Source organism: Larus michahellis, chromosome 2, assembly GCF_964199755.1.
Source record: "Larus michahellis chromosome 2, bLarMic1.1, whole genome shotgun sequence".
NCBI lineage: Eukaryota > Metazoa > Chordata > Aves > Charadriiformes > Laridae > Larus > Larus michahellis.
Window position 1 is genome coordinate 146,409,463 of NC_133897.1, and position 20,426 is coordinate 146,429,888.

The 20,426-nt window shown below is 40.1% G+C and overlaps 1 protein-coding gene across 5 annotated transcripts in view; it reads right to left on the reverse strand.

Annotated features, from left to right (window-relative positions):
- SNX31 (sorting nexin 31) overlaps positions 1 to 20,426 on the reverse strand; it is a 55,119-nt gene that overhangs the window by 23,799 nt on the left and 10,894 nt on the right. For 4 of the 5 annotated variants that reach the window (XR_012585777.1, XM_074577533.1, XM_074577534.1 and 1 more), the window contains 9 exons: positions 14,583 to 14,693; positions 11,181 to 11,271; positions 9,440 to 9,527; positions 7,502 to 7,571; positions 6,873 to 6,965; positions 6,032 to 6,235; positions 5,413 to 5,508; positions 3,495 to 3,572; positions 2,408 to 2,467 (listed from right to left, as the gene is read on the reverse strand). Coding sequence is in view for 4 of the 5 variants with exons in the window: in XM_074577533.1 (XP_074433634.1) it covers positions 2,408 to 2,467; positions 3,495 to 3,572; positions 5,413 to 5,508; positions 6,032 to 6,235; positions 6,873 to 6,965; positions 7,502 to 7,571; positions 9,440 to 9,527; positions 11,181 to 11,271; positions 14,583 to 14,693 (891 nt within the window). In the remaining variant the exon portion in view is untranslated. Of the gene's footprint in view, positions 1 to 2,407; positions 2,468 to 3,494; positions 3,573 to 5,412; positions 5,509 to 6,031; positions 6,236 to 6,872; positions 6,966 to 7,501; positions 7,572 to 9,439; positions 9,528 to 11,180; positions 11,272 to 14,582; positions 14,694 to 17,539; positions 17,622 to 20,426 lie in introns of all 5 variants that reach the window. The other variant, XM_074577535.1, reaches the window with a different exon arrangement.

Consider the following 20,426-nt stretch of genomic DNA (forward strand, 5'->3'; position numbering starts at 1 on the left):
ACTACTGTTAATCACACACTCTTAACTTTAACCATAATGCCTGCATAAATGATACTTTTCAACTGTACTTTTCCTGAAGGTTAACGTGTACTGTCTGAAACTTCCTAACACCACATCACCTGGCAGGTATAAGCAGGCACACTATAAGCACCCAAGGTATATGCAGGCAAACTATACCCTTACATTGCACCTATCTGCAGTTTTCTGTTGTATTAGGACAATCTATGGCACGGATTTTTTTTTCTGCCTCTTGCAACATGGTATTTTGGTGTATCTGTAAAGTAAATGTCCTGAGAACCCCTACTAAAAGTGTCCATCACAAAGCTATGGCAACCATGCTGCAATAACTAACATCAAGGCATTAGCAAAATAGAGCCAAATTTTGCATCTATTATCTCTGTAGAAGTTATTTCATACCTCTTTTTTCAAGATTGCTACAAGACATAACAGCAAAATTGCCTAGATGCAGGTACATTCTACAGCACAGCCTATCTGCAAAGTCCACCTACCACATATAGTTAAATAATTTTAATCTCAATTCAAAAGATTGTTCTTGATTTTCCTACTAAATTTTACTGCTGTACTAGATTGTCTATTCAAACAAGAACTTACAGGCTGTTATGCTGATCCAGTAGTATCAGCATACTGCTACAGGATCACAAAGAAAACCAAAATTAAGTTTTTCTTCTCATGATTCAGCAGAAAATATTTGGCGTAAGTTTTCAGTCTTTGGACAGCAGTCAATTAAACTTCCCCCCAACTTGGAGTAAAGACTTGCAAGACTCCTGGGGATAACTAATGGCAAAATTATAGAGAACCAACTCAAACAACGCTTTTTCAAATGAGAATATGCAAAGATACCCTTCTAATACATTTTTCAAATGTTTTGCAAAGAGTAATAGAGCAATAGGAAAGGGAAGCCTTAAGAACCTTAATACTGCAATCACAGCTTTTAGAAGTTAGCTAAGCATGGTTTGAGATTGTGTATTGTCTAATAACACAGCTTGGTGCACGAACATCTAAACCAGTTTAAACTTGCGGTATAAAATGAGGCATGACATGCCATACTATCATGGTTTAACGCAACAACATACCTTGACTTTCTTTAACAAATAAGTTCATTCTAATTATCAGCTGTAATTTTGTTAGTTCACTGAGTTTTATAGTAGCAGCCAGACACTGCACCATCAAGACACAGCTGGAGAGCTCACTGGTTTTACGTTGTCCTGTCCAAGGCTGCTTTCATCACAAAAATTCAGAAGGAGCATTCAGAGTCCATCAAGGAGGTATTGTAAAGTATGTTCATCTCAGAACAATTGCCTCAAGCCCAGAGTGCCACACAACTTAGTCCTTACTAAAGCTGTACCACAGTGAAGCCACTGAACTGCATCCTTCAGCCTTCATCACAGATCTAAGTCTATTCAGAAGATGTTGTCTCCCTTATTATCATTTGCAACTTATTTGTGAATACTGAAGGTGACACCTAACCTAGAAACTTGTCTCTAGCAGTGACAAGTACAGAGCACTTCAAAGAAAGGGGCAAGAAAACCCACCACACAGGTTAACCGATTTGCTTATTGAAGAGCAGTTAGTGATTGGTTTTATGCTGTTTCTGAAGAAACATTTATTTTTTTCTGAGTTCAGATTAGATTTTGGGTTTCTCTTTTAGAAATATTCCCCCTTTGGCCAGTCACATGCTGTAATAGAGGTATTTATTTTTATTTGCTTTACATTATTCCCTTTCCATTTATTTATTATCTCACATTCACCAAATGACTTGGAAAAGCAACACCTTTTAGCCATTTAGCTATTTAGGAACTATTAGCTATGAATATCAATTCCAGCAAATGAAGTTGTAATTACATCTTTTACATGATAGGAATATATATGTATAGATACGTAACATGTCAAATTTCCCAAGTGGGTATAAATCCCAACTACAGGGAAAAATGAATGCATGAACAATCCCAGTACGTAATCCAAGTACAATTCTGTAAAACTACATCAGCAGCTGCATGTGGATATACACGCTTGATCTCTGTGTATATTCTGGCTTTCTGGAATTGAATCATAGGGTTGGAAGGGACCTCTGGAGGTCATCTAGTCGATGATCTTCCTAGACATAGGAAGGAAACTTCCTATGTCTCATTCAGAAACACTTGCAAAAAGCAAATAAGATGAAGTTGTCATTAAACCCATGAAACTGAAATAGAAGTTTTATTCAGACAAGTTTCTTGCCCTGTTCTCCCTCCCAAAATTCAAGTTTACCTCCTTTTCCTACCCAAACAAGTTCCCATTAAATTTACTAGGAATCTCCCTAACCAGAAAAACAGAGGTTGGGCTAAACACCACTAGGAAGCAAGGCACACTACACTTACATTTTGGAGAGACTTTCTCATTCACTAACCTGCTTTTGTTGGATGCTGGATTTCTTACTATTTTTTGTGGATCCAGGCATCTTGATGTCCTAAATAGATAGAAAAATTTAAACTTAGAATAAGCTTAAATGCTCCCCCAAATACTCTAATAAAATATACTGAGGAAATCAGCATTCAGTTAAACCCAGCAGAAACAGTGTAGGAAGTGAACTGGTATATTTATCTTTCTCTCATAATTCTGTTTTAGTCCGAGCTACCTGAGTACTATCAACAGCTTAACAGTTAAGTAATGAATGCTCATCTTCATAATTAAAGGTTTACTCTACTTCCATTACAAATAAACTTAGTATGAAAGAGATCAAATCTTTTCCAAAATTAAAATTGGTCTTTTCTTCTGAATTGCTTACAGTTTAAAGCTATGAAATAACACATGCTGTTCTTTGCTCACTGTAATCAGCACGGGTCTAGAAGATCACATATGTTCCTTTCCTTTTTTCTCTTCGTAGGTTTTCAGTTAACAGACAGTCATAGTCTTTAGATATCACAAGGTTAAACAAAGGCATTATTAATGCTGGAAATTACTTTTAAAAATAACAAGTCTTTAAACATTTTCATCCTTAAAGGCCTACACAAAAGACATCAGAAGTATTTTAGCTACAAATCAGGTTTTTATTTTATTAACGCTTCTATTTAAAACCAAAAAGTTTCTCAGTGTGAATGTCACAGATCTCAAATTGGCCTAACATTGCAGCAGATGGAGCAAGCAAGTGAAGTGGTGAAAAAGTGGAAGCCAGAAATGGATACAACAGGGTAGTTGCAGAACACACAAAAATTATGCCATAGATATCCTTTATCATATGCAGCAAAAATTAGAGTCAAGGGGACAGAATGCAAAACAGATTATTAAAACTGTGATGATAAACCATCTTTAACATTTAGAATATTATTTCAGTAAAAATTTACTTTTTAGTCAATTAATTCTTTACTGAAATGTTGGAATATGCAAGATCCTTTTCCTCAACGGGACTTCTCTCCGCATATTTGAAAGAATGATAGAGTAGCAGGCTTATTTCTTTTAAATACAAATTCAGATACCAACATATACACACAACTCACCATTTCTTGGCCCTCTTTGGCTGCCTTCATCATCTGTTCTGATATCATTTTCTTCAGGCAGCTACTGAGCAAAAAGGCCTAGAGGACAAACCAGAGAGCATTCTGATTTCTTCTATTAAAAGCATACTTGACTCTTCCATTCCTCCTCCACCTGAAAATTACAGTCCATAACTACTGAACAGCTATTACTTCCTTAATGCAGTTAATTTTACTCTGTGCTTAACATCCTTACAGTGCACCAAACTAGCTGCAGCTGCTTAAAGCCCAGCCTCAGCACGACTAACCCTCATGGCACCGCTCAGAGTGGAGAATAAGGATTTTTATGACTGGTTTTGTGAGGTAAGTTATCCTCTCTAGGTGTCCATGGCTCCTACCTTAAAGGTTGCCAAATTACCCCAAAGAGTAAGTAAGGTTAATCAAATGTGGCACTATCAGCACCAAAACCACTTCAACAAATGAAGCAAGCTAGAGTTCATAGGCACTCAGCACTGCCAAAAAATCAAAGCCCTGGTGGTTACATGAGATGGCTCAAGTGTTTGTAGACCAGCTGAGAGTCACATCTTGCACTGATAGCATGAACTGAGCAGTACGCGTTCATCCCACATATTAGGTATTGAGCAGAGGCACCTCAGAGCAGTGGGCTGGAATTGCCTTTAGTTCCTTATGCTGCCTGATGACCATGTACAACTCTTTGGGATGATGCAGACCAAGTTAAGGTCTGAATTGCACCCTAGAGATGCACCTCACTGCTTACTCTACAAAAAGAAGCATCTCAGGTAGGGCATCAAGCACAGAGAGTGAATCAAAGACAGAATATCCTACAGGATCAGTGATGGAGGCGGGGAGCCATCTCTGACTAAGCTCCAAGTCATCCGGTCTTTCCATTTTCTGCAGTGGGCTCTTGGATCAAGCCCTTTTTTCTTCCACACAGCAGCACATTTCAGGCTTTTAGCTCTTCCTCACACTTCTGAGGAAAGTGGGACATTGGTTTTTCTAATCAACAAGTCACTACATCAGGCACAACCCTAACAGATTTCACAGGAGAATTAATACTGAGATAATCATAGGGGTTTTGTTCTCCAACAGCGAAGAAACTGGAAACCTTGCTGCTTATGTTCTCATAAAACTTAAGCATGGCAGGAAATTAACACTTACTAAATAGCTGTGTGAACTGCATCGTCACCCCAGAATTCAGAAGTAATGTGTGAGAAATTAAGCATTTTGATTTTACTTGAAAAATCCTGTCTGCTGCTGGGTGGTTCTCAGAGGCAAGAGAAGCAGTTTAGTTGAATAACAGGCTCCATACTTTTTATAGAAGCTCCATACCTAAACCAAGACTGGTGCTGCCTTTGATACTGCAGAGCCTAGGTTATTTGCTAGGCAGCATAACCACAGATGGATGACTTGAATTCCTGAATACCTTTCTCTTTAAAGAGCTGCCTGAAAATAGTGGGAGGAATGGCACCCTATAAAGTCATACTTAAGAATTATTTATATGTAAAAAAATACTTACGATGTCACATATTCACACGTTCCATTAACATGTGTTAATATGACACATTTCTATTTGAACAACAGGATTCATTGTGGAAAAGGAGAGCCCTTGACCTTAGGTGGGTCTGACCTATTGATGATTTTGGATACTTACTGAGTCCAGTAAATGACACCTCTCCACACTCCATCCCAGGCTTGCTGCTGAGTGCTAGGCATTTCTCTTCAACAGGAGAAAAAAAATAAGTCTCTTCCCCTTATGCTAGAAATTCAAATGCTTTTCCCCAGATAACTGTCCCTAGGCTAACCTGCTTGAAAGCACAGCTGCTGCACTCTGGTAAAGACGGACTAACTGCTTTTGAAAATCCCCTGTGGCTGTAAGATTATATTTCACACTGACCCTTTCCTCAAAGGGCTGACAACTAACCTGTTTTGTGTACAAAACTATCCACTGCCATGTGCCTGAATCATTGTACTCAAATCTGAGCTCCAGAGTGTCATCTTCACCATCCTTTGCAGCACCCTGAGAAAAAAAAAAACCACCACAAACCCAATTACCAATGAACAGAAGAATCAGATAGAAACAGCATTAAGGTGTTCAGCCTTAAATCAGAGTTAGTCAATCAGGTTAATTTTAAACAATATATAAATAAAACAGGTGACAATCTGTACCAGAACACTTCTCCTGGGGGAGGGAGCAAGTGGGAGGTATGAAGGGGGAGTCTTTACAAGCATAAAGCTGGCTAAAGCAGTTCTTTTGCTCCCACACAAAACTACCTCCAACAGGAAAGAAAAGGGGCAGGTAAAGTACGACAGGGAATGCCAGGGAAGGGATAAAACATAGCAGAGTAAGATGAGATGGTTTACTGCTGCAAAGGGGAAGTTTACTGCCAAGGGAATATGTTTCAGGATAGGTTTGGATGGGAATATGGGCAGATGGGAGGGATTTAAAAGAGCCCATCCCCTTCTCCCTAGACCTGCCCTTGCCTGACAGCCTTTTCATGAAGAGAAAGTGAATTCAGATACAAAGTCAGTGAAGTACTTACAAGAAAAGTAACCTGCCAACTTCTTAGCCTGTTGATTTTAAAGCTGACCTCTTTGGTTTGTTTAGTAGGCAGTTTTATGCAGCAGTTAATCTCATTATTGCCAAGACAGATGTCAGCTGAGCAGCCTTCTTCTGGATAGTCACAAATGCAAGGATCAAGCCGCATGTATCCATAGAACTGCATTTTTTGAATCAGCTCCAGGAACTGCACCAAAAAGGCATAATTAATGCAATTTGCTGTAAAGGCAAGTGAAATCTAGTGATTGGGGGCAGGGGGTGTAGGGGGCCTATAACGCAAGTCTTTCAGATTCCTAATACTCTTTCTCCTGGGAGGACACAGATTCACCACACTATGTCAACACTTGATTCAGAGAATAGCACTCACAGTCCAGACTTAGAAACTTGATTTTTCCCCCCCACACACACTGGATATGATAAGCTGGGTCTTTTGGATGCTCATCAGATATGATAGGAAGAGACAAAACTAACCACTAAGAAATACTGAGAACAGCAGTCCCAGCAGTCTGAATTTCCATCTGATTTCCTGAACTGCATGACAAACACTTGCACCTGAGTTTAACAAATAGAGAAGACTAGGACCCACAGTCAAAAACTTCTTGCTAGCCCTTGGCATCCAAGTCATTCTGTTGGGATATTTTAAAATGCTGGGCACCTCCTTTTCTATTCAGTGGCTCGGTATCTGACCAGATGCAAGACCTGGTTCTCTAGCTCAAACAACTTCACAAAATCAGACTCTATTTTTAAAGTCACAGCCTCTAGTATCATTGCTTCAAAAACCACTCCCTTGATCTGTTTATATTGTTTTAAAAATACCATTTTACCTTTGCTTTGTTCACATTTTTTTGTGAAAATTCAAGTTCCTGCATCTGCCCTTCTGTTGGTTTAACCCAGTTCTTCTTAACTTCCTGGACTGCCTTAAAAGAATTTGTAAAAATAGCAAAAAAGTCAGCAAAGATGTATTTCCTTTCACACACAAACACTCAGAAACACACACATAGAAAGCTTTTTTTTTTTTAAACAAGGCCTTTGATTTTGGCACAAGTTCACTCTACACTGTTCTTTCCTTCTGAATTAATAGTTTCCAAAGCTAGTACAACTCAACACACCTACAGTTCAGAAATCAAATGCTCTCATATCATGGCAGAGCACCTACATGTAACGACATACAAACACACACTTGAAAATAAGAGTGGACAGATACCTAAATATGTCCTTTTTGTGCAATACTTTTCCCCATGCACAAAACATAAATGAGTTACATTCTCTACTACATGAGCTTGAAGGAAAAAAAAAAAAGAAAGAACATGATCAATAACAGCTATAATCAGAAAAGTGCAACAAAGCAGTGTTAAACAGGAACCATTTAGCAAACACTTTAAGAATTTGTATAAAAGATTAATTTAATGTGGGTAAGTTAACCTTTCAAATTCTAAAGGCCTTTCAGTTTTACCTGTATATATAGCAAATTCAGTGAAGCTCTACAATCCATCAGCAGTATATCAAGAGAAGGATCCATATACCTTTTCCATGACAAGGGAGAAAAGTAATAAAATATGAAGATATGCTTCTAAATATGGCATTTTGGTTTTTTAGCTAAATATGATGGGAGTACAACCCAGAAAGACCCAATTACTTCCAAGATTAAAAAAACCCAAACCCAATTAAAAAAAAAAAAAGTTGTGCCTTCAAAGTGTGTACTGTATTCATTCTTTACACATTGTAGCAGAATGGAAATAAGCTGAAGTCAGAATCTTTCCACTTTGATTTTGGTGGTACCAAACATAACAGTTACAATTTAGAACTAAAACTTTCCTTCTCCTTTTTTGAAGAACTCGGGCTTTGTCTACATAAATGTTGGTAAGATTCTCAGGAGCACCCACTGCCATGCTGCAGTGCTGACGCACAAGAGCTAGTCTTGCGCTATCTGCCATACCAACTACTGTAGAACTGCTGCAGGATCAGATCCGTAGAGCAGCAGAGCAAGTTAAATATTCGGTTATCCAAGTGCCATGCTGCAACAGCTACCGTGAGCCATTGTATTTAAAAGCAGCTTGGGCAAGTCTACATGACAGTACGAACACAGCAGCGCAGGCTCCACAGCTGGTACAGGTGTATTAGTCACACTGCACAGGTGATATGCCTCCTGAAGCACAGAACAACCCCAGGACTGCCATTTCCTACCTCTGTGCTTCTAGCTGTGCTAGATGGAGAAGTATCTACTCAGACAGTGACTTTGTCATGGCTTAGAACTACACAGTGCTTTCATTAGGCTGGTAGGTTGTCCAGTTTATAAAGGCACATACAGGGAAATAGAGAAAGCTTTGTAGAGGCCAAGGTCTAGCCCAATAAATTTAAACCATACAAGTTACAAGCATCAAACAGGTTTCTGTGTAGCTTCAAGCCAAGCAACCTTGCTTGCTGCCACCAAAAGGTATGGTCTGTTCTTCCTCTTCTGCTCCAAACCACGCTCCTTGCTCTAGCATTCGTCTGATGCAGCCAATGTAACTCACTAAGCATGTAAATTCCCTTTTTTCTTTTTCATTGCAGGGAGAAGCAGACCAGACCACAACAACGAGCCACTAGACTGGCTCAGCTATACTGCCTGACTGCACCCTCAGGGTGCAGTTTGACAAGCGGGATTTTGGCACTAGACTCCCTGTCCCCAGGGTTTATCCTCACCCACAAGTCAGCACAACTGTTTGCCATGCAGACTGGGGGACTGACCCAGGCCAAAAATAGGCCAGCAAAACCAAATAAAGAGTAAACAGCCAACAACTTATTTTTAGGCCAGATTAGCTTGCCAGTCCAGTTCACCATGTCTGCCCACACAGTTCTACCAGCATAACTGAGGAGGAGCCCAAGGTGCAAGCAAATGAAAGGGGAAAGAGCGCTCTGCTGCCTAAGCCAGGCTACTTAACAAAATAAATGCTCAAGCTATGGCCTCAGGTATTTCGTGTATTACTACATAGAAATGAGCACTTTAGATAAAAAGTAATCCATCTCTGCCCAGAGTTGCAGCTTGCAACTCAGAACTGAAAGTTCTCCTGTATCTTGTTTACAAGCATATTCCCATTTGTGGTCACTGCAGTATGCAGGTATAAAAATTAGGAGGCAAGCAACCACAAAGCACCTCTCTATAGATTCTGAAAGAGAGAAGGAATAAATAGCTAGCTGCAGTCAAGGACACTTCAGGAATACTACGGTGATAAAATTTAAGACACACAGGACCACAGAAACCAGTAAATTCCAATAACAAATTGGCCTCAGAAAAGAGCAGTCAAGCTGCTGAGGCTTGAAGACTTTGTAACTATGTTATTCAAGGGATTTCTTTCTCTGTTTATAGCAGTTGTCATACACCTTGGTAGTTTCTCTTAAGCTTCTTGCTCACCACTTTCTGATCCCAAGCTTACAGTGCAACTCTTTCATGCTCTGAAGACTCACATAAGGAAGTTCAAAGTCTGCCACTTTTTTCACCACTGGGAAAAGAAGAAAAAACAGAGAGACAGTTGGTGAAATCCAATGAAATAGCCCAGCTACTTTCACATATCAGTTAGTGCTGGGTAGCAACGTGCTTTTGGAGAAGAAAAAGAACTTAACAAATATAAATTCTGGGATAAAGTAAGGTGACAGGTTAGCTACCTTCCTCACTTCTCCAACTTTGAATTTACATAGCTCTATTACTTACAGAGTATCTCTACTCTCTTAGACTATGCTCTTATAGAATATCATTCTCTCAAAACACAGCTAGGCAGGAGAGATGTTTCTGCACTTAAAGGACACGTGGCTGCAAGCTTCCAGGACTGGTGCTTTTCCTGAACAGAACACCAGACGAGCACTGTAATTAACGTACAGCAAGAAAAGCATGTCACACTTCAGAGTTTACTACCTTCCTGTGCACTTTTTAAAAATTGTATGTCTAAAGGCCCAAACCTGTAAACATTTATTTCTAAGCCAATAATGCAATTCAGCAGAGCACTTAAACGTGATTTTAAGCATGTGAGCATCTAAATATTTTTTTTTTGGCAGTGGACTGTGGGTTACACTTGATTTATTTGTGAGGAATATCAAAGATGCATAGAAATGTAATCAATTGAAAAACTTCTCTATTCTCCTGTGTACCTAATTCTATCACAATGCAAGGCAAAAATAAATCCATCTGCAACTGCAGTAGAAGTGTATATAAGGTGTTATATCCAGACACATTTGAGACATAGTAACAACCTGTGTACTCAGAGATACCTTTCACAGACAGAGAGAAGTGGGCAGCAAACAATAAATAAAATAGACACAGACATTAAAGTTCCTACCCCACCAAGACTGAGTTTACTACTGGACCTTTGTCTGGAAAAGCTTCAGAAGAGCATTGACACCTTTATGCCAATGAGAAGGCTGAAAAAAGATGAGTGACTCAAGGCCACAGAGAGAGGCTGCAGTGCACAGCTTCACTCCAGTCAACAGCAGACACTGCGTTCACTTCCCCGATGCGGCCCACTATACCAGTCCCAGTCCCAGATCCAGCATCACCCACACACCCACTGAGATGGAAAACAGGACATTAGTAGACCAATGAGGACATAAAAGCCCCTTCCCATTTTATGGTCATAAAGACACTCCCAACCCTGATTTACAGCTTGCTCAGTACCACTATGGTTAAACTTAAGCTTCTATCAGTTAAAAAAGGAAACATGTCATGATATAAAGGAAAGTAAGCCAGACATTGTTTATAAATATAACAAAAGAGTTTCCTGTCCCATTGTTAAACTCAGCACGTGACCTGCAAATTAAGAACTGTTTTCTATAGGTATGGCCATCTGACTAAATGCCTACCCAGCAGATAGACCCAGTAGTTCCCATGCGGTAAAGTTGCTACATGTCTTGCAAACTGAAAGGAACACAATATTCATGCATGAAAGTCTCACCCCTGCACCACACTATTGCCATACTTTATTCCCCTCTACCACTCTTTCCAAGCCATGTGGGGAGAGGGCTTGAGGGGGTTTATCAGACAGGATGGGTCTTTCAGCCTGAGACCAAGAAGGCTCATGCAAGCTCTGTTCAGACTCCAGGTTCCGTCACTGCAGCAGACCAAAAAAAAAAAAAAAAAATTCCAAAGTATGGCTAAAACTTACCAGAGAGTGCTCCATCATCATCATCTTGAAAGAAAAATAAGCTAAAATATTTTATTAATTCTCTTGGTAGCCCCACCTTGCATGATGCAACCTTTAAAAACAAAGAAGGTCAGATGCTTAGCTATCCATTAGCACGAATAAGGAAGAAGTGTTCAATCCCTATTAATGTAACTTAATTGTTTTTCAAGTTTCCCTTATTCCCCACTTAAAAGCAAATACAACCATTCCCATATTGCAGCATTTGAGTTTGTGAGGAGTTATTCATAAGTTTCAAAGGAACATAAAAATGTAATAAAACAGAAAACATTTACTACTCTGACATGCATTTAAGTATCCTCTAATGCAAAGGCATCTACCATGTTATTCCAGATCTTTACTACTAAATCCTCAAATCCTGTTGTAGTGAGCACCGTGTGTTTTAAGCTAACAACATTGTTCATGAGCATCACAAATGTGCATATTTTTTTTATTTTTTTTTTTATTTTTTTATTTTTTTTTTTTTACAGGATCTGTGTATTTTCCAAGCTGATAGAGTCCTCTTGTTTCTCTTGGAAATATCTAGAAGTCTTGCCCCTTTACTGAAAGAGGTAATCTTACTTGTAGGATTCTATAATTCTGTGTCACTGCTTCTGACAAGAGCAGACTTGAGTTCTGTTGAGCTTTCGTTATTGATAGTGCATAAGGAGGAAAAAAAAAATCCAATCCAGCTTGACATTTGGATTGCTTTTAGCTTGCTGTGACCCCTCTACACCTTTTCTGAAAGAGGGCAGAAATAGCACCAACAGAAAATGAAGAAATTATTTGTAGGACCAGCTGCAAAATGGGATAGTGAGGACAGAAAAATCAGGCAGAGGTGAGCACAGAAACCGCTGAATCAGATTGAAGCAATTGTCTTGTTCTGTTTTAGGTCCTGAAAAATCAAAGCATAAGTTAAAGCAGCCATAACCTAAAAGAGCACAGTGCCTTCCTAAATTCTGCAGTGACCATAATCTCCTGAATTTGCTCAGGAAAGTGGTGTGGCAACCGTAAGAAAACTCTCCACCCCTGAGAACACTCCTGTCACAGCTGATCTGTCAGATTGTGCAACCTGATAGAGGAGTCATGCTTTGGTCAGAGAAGCTGGACTTTCTTTGAGCATAAGGTGGAAGTACCGGTTTTCAGTCTTCTTCCAAAGTGTGCCAATCCCAAAACACCTCCAGCTCTGTGTCACAGTGACAAGCATTGTAAATTCACTCATCTCCACAGTTCAGAAGGGTTTTCTCCAGCTGTATCAGCTGATTTAAAAAGCAGACTTTTTTTGTGCATAGAAAAAAAGTAGACATCAAGCTAAATATAGGTTGGGAAGAATCGTTCCAAGTTAAAATTAAAGAACATATTCATGAAGTTTTCCTTATACTTGTTAGTATCAGGGCTGTTACCGGAGAGGGCAGCAGAGCATAAAAATCACTTGCCTCACGCTCAGTTCAGACACCAGGAAGAAAGTTTTAGAAATCCAAACACAAAAGACAAAAAAGTTAATATTAGCAGCACCATCCTTCATTCCGTCTGCCTCTGTGCTAAGAGGTACCCAGAAATTACTTTAAGAAATTAGCCACAGTGCTTCAATGTGTTATCCCTTAGTAGCATAATACTAAGTGTACTAATGGCATTTCCCAGTAATGACAAACACAGATCTCTGATTCAGTAGGATTTCTACTTATTTTATTTCTTGGATCAAAGCACAAGCTGGTATATATTGCCCAAGCACCAGGATGTTAGGGAGTGATGGTTACAAAGTCTACCTCCACTGCAAAAGAACAGTGAATGTGGTAGCACATTTACAATGACGAAAGCTAAATAATTCCTAAAAATACTATCTCATCTTTAAGACCACAAGAGAAGAAATGGTGCCTGCAACATTTCAAATGTCATTGTTTCTTTAAAGTACCACATAAACATTAAAGATCTACAAATGCAATACACAAAGCATCATACAACACCACTGTCTGGCTTGGAAATTACCTTTACCACTGCAAAAAGATAAGTTTATCAAGCCTAAATTATTAGTGTTTTTTAAAGTATATTAGCAATTCCTTTCCTTACACGATGCCCCTATGTAAGTCTCCTATCTAAAAATGTCTCCTTTCTTCCTCCACCCTATTAGACTTACTTGCCTCTCCGCAAATCAAAATTCCTATCTCCCTGCCACCCCCAACACTTTTTGCCTTCAGCATCTCCCACCCCACAAGTCTCCTGTTGCAGGGTCTAAGGCCAACTCTGACACTTACCTTCCCTGGAAAAACCGGTCCTGGCATTGCCTCAGGTAATGCAAACCCCATGGGAGAACAAATGCAGCAAGGAGTTACCCTGTGTTATCCAACTCGTGGTAACTGTGCACAGAAACTGTGTTGTGGAGTCAGACTAACACACATCAGCTTGACGGAGGAGAGCGAATACATGTTCACTTGTACCTATGGCCAGCTGAGAACCACCTCAAACTCAGATTGCAAACAAACAACAGGAATATAGTACACAATTTTCTTTATTATAAAAGGAATTTTCAGATTCCCATGACAAAGACGATTACCCATCTGGCAGGCGTATGGTTTGTTATTGTTGTTAAGATTAGGAAATGGGAGCAACTGAGGAAGAGGTTTCAGCCTTGCTCACAAACACACACGTACAAATACAGAAATACACAGAGCCATCGCTGCTCCTCCTCTCCTGGCATGAGGAGGGAACCCCAGCTGAAAGCTTCAAACACAAGCCAGCCAGTTGCGTAAACATTTGGTTGCTAGTGGTTTCAAAGTGTAACTAGCAATTGTTTATGTATTACAACAGCTGTTACGGACATCCCAGAGCCACGGTGCTAGAACTGCACCAATGCTGCAAACGAAGTCCCACAGTTTCCCAGCAAACACGAAGGGACACAAAACAAGCAAAGGAGAAGCATGCAGAAAACCAAGACATATCAGTTGCACACTAAGTTTTAACAGCAGTGTACCAGCTAAGACATAAGTCAACACTAGACCATCATTTCTGACTACAGTGTTCAAGCATTTGCACACACACTATGCTAAATAAAGGGGGTTATTTAAGAATGTTTCCTCATAAGGAATAGTATATATTTTCTGATTCTATCATAAATGACAGAAACCTAAACTTGACAGCCAAATCCCACAGAAGCAGAGGGCGCACAACATAAATTATGGACAAATGTAAGAACCAAAAAAAGCTCATCTGCAAGATCAGCAATGTTCCCCAACCCCTCACCCCTGGTACAATAAACCCCTCAAAAAACACAGAAGATATTCTTGTACGTCTTCAAACAGGGAGTTTTATCCTTTCCTGACTGAAATTATCTTAGTTTTTGCCCACTTCTCACAGATGAAAAATTTCAACCCATTTCTAGAAACCCATTACCTCTAATATTCTTTCTGCAGTGTCCGATGTCTGGATATCAAGTCTAACATTGCTGCCATCAGCGAGGTAAACATCCAAAAAGACTCTCTGGGTTTGGATCTTAAATGTATCCTGTTAGATAGAAACAGAACACTTTTATTGCTTTCCATATTGCTGGAGCCCTTCTGAAGATGCTGATGCTCCATTTCCCTATTTACTGCAGTAAAATAAACAACTGAGATTACTGTTTACTAAACAGTAAGTAACAAAAATTACTGTTAAAGCTCACAGATGACAAAAACCCCATATACAGAACAGCAAGTGGGAAAATACTGCAGTATGAGAGGAAGGTCACTTCAATGTTAAGCTGAGCACAGGTTTACCTAGTGTCTCAGTGCCTGTAGGAACAACACACTCACTGTCCTAGGAAGCAGAGACTCCAAAAAGAGGAGGTGGATAAACAGCTGCTCATCAATATTCAAAAGCCATTATCTTGCCAAAAGGAAAAAAATGCATCCCTGTATCTATAAAGTAGGAAAATTTTCAGTAAGAATAATGAAGTTATGGTATCTCCAGTACACTAGAGCCACTGCGACTGGAATACTGTGTAGTGCCGGTGCCCAAGGTTCAAAACCACTGCAAATGGAGAGGGGATGTAAAGAAGAAACCTGAAAGCATTTAGGCCATGAGAAAACAGCCTTCATGGTAAGTGACCTCAGAGAACTGTCTTATGTCTAGACATAATAAAGGGGTGATTTGTAATCTGGTAAACTAGAGTACAGAAGCCAGATCCATCGGCTGTCAGCTGATGATAGATGTGGTCAGACTCAAAGTAAAGCACATGTTTCCAACAGTGAGGTAGCGCACAGGAATGGGGTGTTCTCCACTGGTTTTGTATCAAGACTTTTTATTTCCCTAAAAGACTTCGCCAAGCTCAAACTTAGAAAGCCCCATGCCCTGCTACGCATGAAAAGTCAGTTACTTGTTTCAAGAGGATGGACACTAGTTTGAGAACTCTCCTGGGGATGCATCTGGATGAGGTGGCAGAAACTCATCATGCAGCTCCTCTTCCCAACGACTGCCTTGTACCATAGGACAGCAGTGGTCCTTCTGACATTTTGATTAATTAAGGAGAAGTACTCCCCTTGAGCTTCGCAGTGGAGGAAAATGCTGTAATTGTACATACTGCATGCAACACTAAATTTAATTTCTCGTATCCACCTTTGCTAGACTAGTGGAAGATACGGAAGACTCCCTGGGAGCCCTTAGGTTTTGAATACTCTCAGTATCTTGCTGCAGAGTCTTCATGGTACCTGTATACAGGAGTATCTCCTGACCCCTGCGATGTCAGCAAGAGCAGGGTGGCAGGGCTGACATTTATGTTGTGTCCTCTACTACCCTGGAGAACATGCCAGGATATGTGACTCCAATTAACTAACTCATCTCCGATTGGTACCTCTTGAGTTAGAAAGACCACATATTCCAGTAAATTTGGCTTAATTAAGTTATTTCAAGGTAAGATCAAATGCAAACCAAGAAATGTTTTCTTCCACAACATCTAAAAATTAAGAACACACTGTCAAAAGTTTATAGAATGATATGTGGGGAAAAAGGGTCTTGAGGAAAACCAAACAAAAACAATCTTTCTTACTTAAACAGACTTCCCAAAGATTTTCCTGACACCCAGTATTTCACCTAGCTGCATGTCTAGACATCATCTAGAAGTGAACCTCTTCTTAAGGCATTAGTCAATGTCCTGTCTGAAGTCCTTCTGGGGATCCACACATTTAATCTTTATCTCCAAACTAATTTCTTTCTTAGCCACAAGACAGGTCTAGTCATTCCTCTTAAAAAAAAGCATTACTTTGCTTCTGTGGAGATACAAAAGCCCCTCTCTCTCTCACATCGAGGATCATCTGTGCTTACCTGAGTACTTTACTATTTTTCTCAAATGGGAAAGGACAGACACTTCCTTACTAATGCCTTTGGCACACATATTTTGGTGTGAAATGTTTCACTTGTGATAAAAATGCATGTGAAACATGGAAAAACACGGGATGCAAACATCAGAACAAGATAAAGATGTGTAACTCTTGACGAAGAGCAAGCAGGTCACCATATAGCCAGTTTACTACCCAAGACTCAGCAGTGCCGGGGAGTGAAGATGAGTGCAAAAGCTCACACACTGCAGTAAGTGCTTCTGGGTGTGGGCTGCTAATGCTGAAGCTCCCGTAGGGAACGGGCATGGAGGACTTTATGCACCTACTTCTGCCAGATCCTCACTGTTGCTCCTGCAGCTTTCACAGCCTGACTACAGGCCACCTTGTCCACTGTGGCAATCCAGGGTCAACAACACAAAGGTCACTTTACCCTTCTGCCACTTAAAGGGAGTCTCACCTCACAGCACCCTACCCCTACTTGCCACCTCACTACTTGGCAATCACAAGGGACAGAAAAGAAGCATGATCCAAACTTTCAGCTACTTCCAAGCAGTTTGAGTTCTCCAAGAACACCATGCAACATATTAGTAGGCAGATTAATTTGAAGATCTACAAGAAAGGCTGTATTAGAGAAGAGAAAATCTCAGACCTATCTAGAATGGTCACATGAACTATTATGGTTTAATACTTAAACTGGTATTTTCAGTCTTCTTTTAAAAACTGCTTTAATTTCCTCTTATTTAACTTTACCGAACTACAGACGCAGCTTCATTTCATGGTATTGGGGGCAAATTCCCTACTTCCTTATCTCCAGCTTTTGACTACTGTTCTTTTAATATGGCTATGACACAGCAAACCAAAAAATAAGGATTATCTTAAACTGTTTGGTTTGGTGATTTTCCCCCCCTTATCACATGCTTTTACCCTAGAAGGCGGACCTGTCCATGCCAGAAACACCATGCATTGTTCAGTGTTCTAAATATTTGTGTTTAGCCTCTTGTCAGCAAAGTATTGTTGAAACCAAAAAAATTTACTTACATAAAAACAAAAGGAGGAAACAGTGCAGTCTAAGGCAGGAGAAGACAGTGTTAAGTGAAGAAATACAAATACAGACATGTCCCTAAAACAACACAAGAGAATCCAGCATAAGTTTAATACAAATACAAAGGGAAGAGCATTTATTAGTGTTAGCGATAATCCTTTTAGTGAGTACACATGGCAATCCCAACCACTTCCAAAATGGAGAGAAAAACACTTTTCAAAGAAGTTTGTATCAGTGAGTCAGAAAAGCTCAGATGTTCCCAAGTTCCTTTTTCATTTTTGGAAAAAGCAGTAGAGTCATTGTCTCACCTACTCAAAACAGGCACCAACATCAAAAAACCCTGTATTTTGGCTACAGTACATGTGCAGTAGTACTTTTCACGTTTCCTATACTTTTGCTCCTGAAATTCAGAGAACATGCCATGTAGCTAGAATTGGACACTTTCTTGTATCCCTTAATACTGCTTATTTGAATCTCCCCATAACACTGTCACTATTACTTATAGAAAAATCTCCTGAAACATCTAGAACTGCTGCCTACTCCCCACTTGCCTGTCCCAGTAGCTTGAAGCTCGTCTCAGTCGTTAATAGAAGAATACAAGAAAACACAGAGCTGGTGAAGGATTGTCTTTGGTTTTTGGTTTTGATGAAAAGAACAGATTTGCAACAAGAACCACAGAACCAAACAAAAGAAACCCATAAAACCAACAAAAAGCCCAAACAAACAAAAATCCCCATACCTATTATATAGTTCCCCCACAAGGGAGGGGGGAAGAGATATCTAAAGTATCTTTTTTTTTTCCCCCTCCCAGTTTTCCATTAGAAAACTTAATTTTAAGTGATTTTGTTTTAACAGAAGTCAACACTAATCTGAACCCTTGGCAAGCTCAACAGATTTGTTGCTCAGCTAAGAAGCATGCACCATAAAAGGAGAAAGGGCGAGAACAGGGGCCCTTATTACAACATATTGACAAAACCAGCAGGTCGGGGTACTGAATTGCATCTTAACATTGAAACAAAAAAACAGAACAGACATCCTTGAATTAAAATTCTTCAGAACTTTCTATGCCAGAAACTTTCCCCCTGGCCAGCACACAATGAAAGTCTGAAAGTATGGGAACTCCCCACATGAAATTCAGATTTCTGGCCAACTGCAGTTTTGAAATAAAAGTTCATAAATAAGAAACCCAACCTGGTTTGATATGAAAGAAATGACATTTCTACAGCAGTGATGAAATCATAGCTACTCAGCCTGACTTCTGTTTGTTGACACACACATCCAAACACACTTGTGAGTTACTGCAAGTACAGAGGAATGTTACAAACATGCATTCTTCCACCGCATGCACAAATGCTAAGTGTGTTGCAAGTGCACAGAGAAGAACAGGCTGCATGGTCAGAGACAGGCGCTCTATCCAAGAAAATGCAACCTATAATCAAACCAGCTCTGATTCCTGGTAACATCTGCAGGTTTCTGGGGTACGTTTTACCTACACTCTCAATAGCATACACACCACAGCTCTCTTATGGCACCCAATCCTTGGTCTCAAGCTTTGCTCCTCAGAAGGAAAACTGCCTTACATCAGAGTCCTTTGATGAAGGACCACATAAGAACACTGCTCTTTGCCTGTTATCAAGCACTGATTTGCTCTGTTTGCTCAAGTATACAGAAACTTTTCATCTGTCCTTTTGCCAACACCTGAATCCTTTTGCTCACACTAAAGGCTTTTGTTTACCAGCAACGCAGACTAGAAAAGGTCAGCCTCCTAGACCAACTCCAAATCTCTGCTGCTGCAAGGGAATGGGTCTCAATTTTATTCATAAATGCATGAGTAGCTGTCCTCACAGCTGCATCCTGAATACACCACATTACGCCATGGGTGCCCAATACAGTGACAGACCATTATCTCAGATTACATTCAAGGATACAGATGAGTTGCATTAAAATGAAACTGACAGGGATGTATGTACCCACTCAGACCACCTTCCTGATGAAAAAGGAGAAGACACAACACAGCCACAACCGTCATCTTTTAACGACTTCTTGCAAGACCTGTGCCATTTGTCTTTAGGGGCTGGAAGGAGTGAGGCATATACAGGAGTACTGGGAGAGTGGAGGGGCAGGGAAGTTATGGGTTAAGTTGTTCAACTCCGCTACACAACAGTGTTGGTAAGTGTTTCAGCAATGTTCTTTTTGAGCAAAGCATCCATTGTGCCGAGCTGCTTCCCCATGTGTCAGGAGCCCTGCTGTCCCCTGACAACTTCTCCTATGCAATTAGGTTGCTGGGGAAACAGCCAGAGCCTGCCTGCTATAAGGAGCAAACTGTAACAGCATAAGCAACTGGTAACGGTGCTGCTGGGCAAAAACAGGGGCCTGGAAAGCAGGGTTCACCTGCATGGGCTTGTCCTCTCTTGAAAAGTTTGCCCTGTTAGATATGATCAGAGGGATATAGCTGGTTGGTGTGATGCTGAGTGCAGATACAGATGAGTCATGTTCAATAATGTCAGGCAGCTGCGGTAAAGCCATGGTCCTCATACAGCACTCCCACTCCAGGGACTGCTAGTCTCGGCACACCCTTCACAACCCCATTCAGAAGCAAAACACAGGACAAGGACAAAAAAAGGTCTTAAATTCAGTTTGATTTTTCCTTTGCATCTTCTAGTTTAGTCAGTGACATATACAAATATCTTCAGCCAGAACCTTAAAGTTTTAAGGCAAGCCAAGAAAATGAAGCAAGCACTGGCAGACTACCTGAGAGGACCGGTCTGTTCTCTCTCATAACGAAAGATATAAGTGAACGTGAAAAAAGTCAGCAGTGGAATTTTTAAGAAAAAAACCTAGCCTAGCAATTTCACTCACCTCTGGTTTCCTATCTTCTCATTT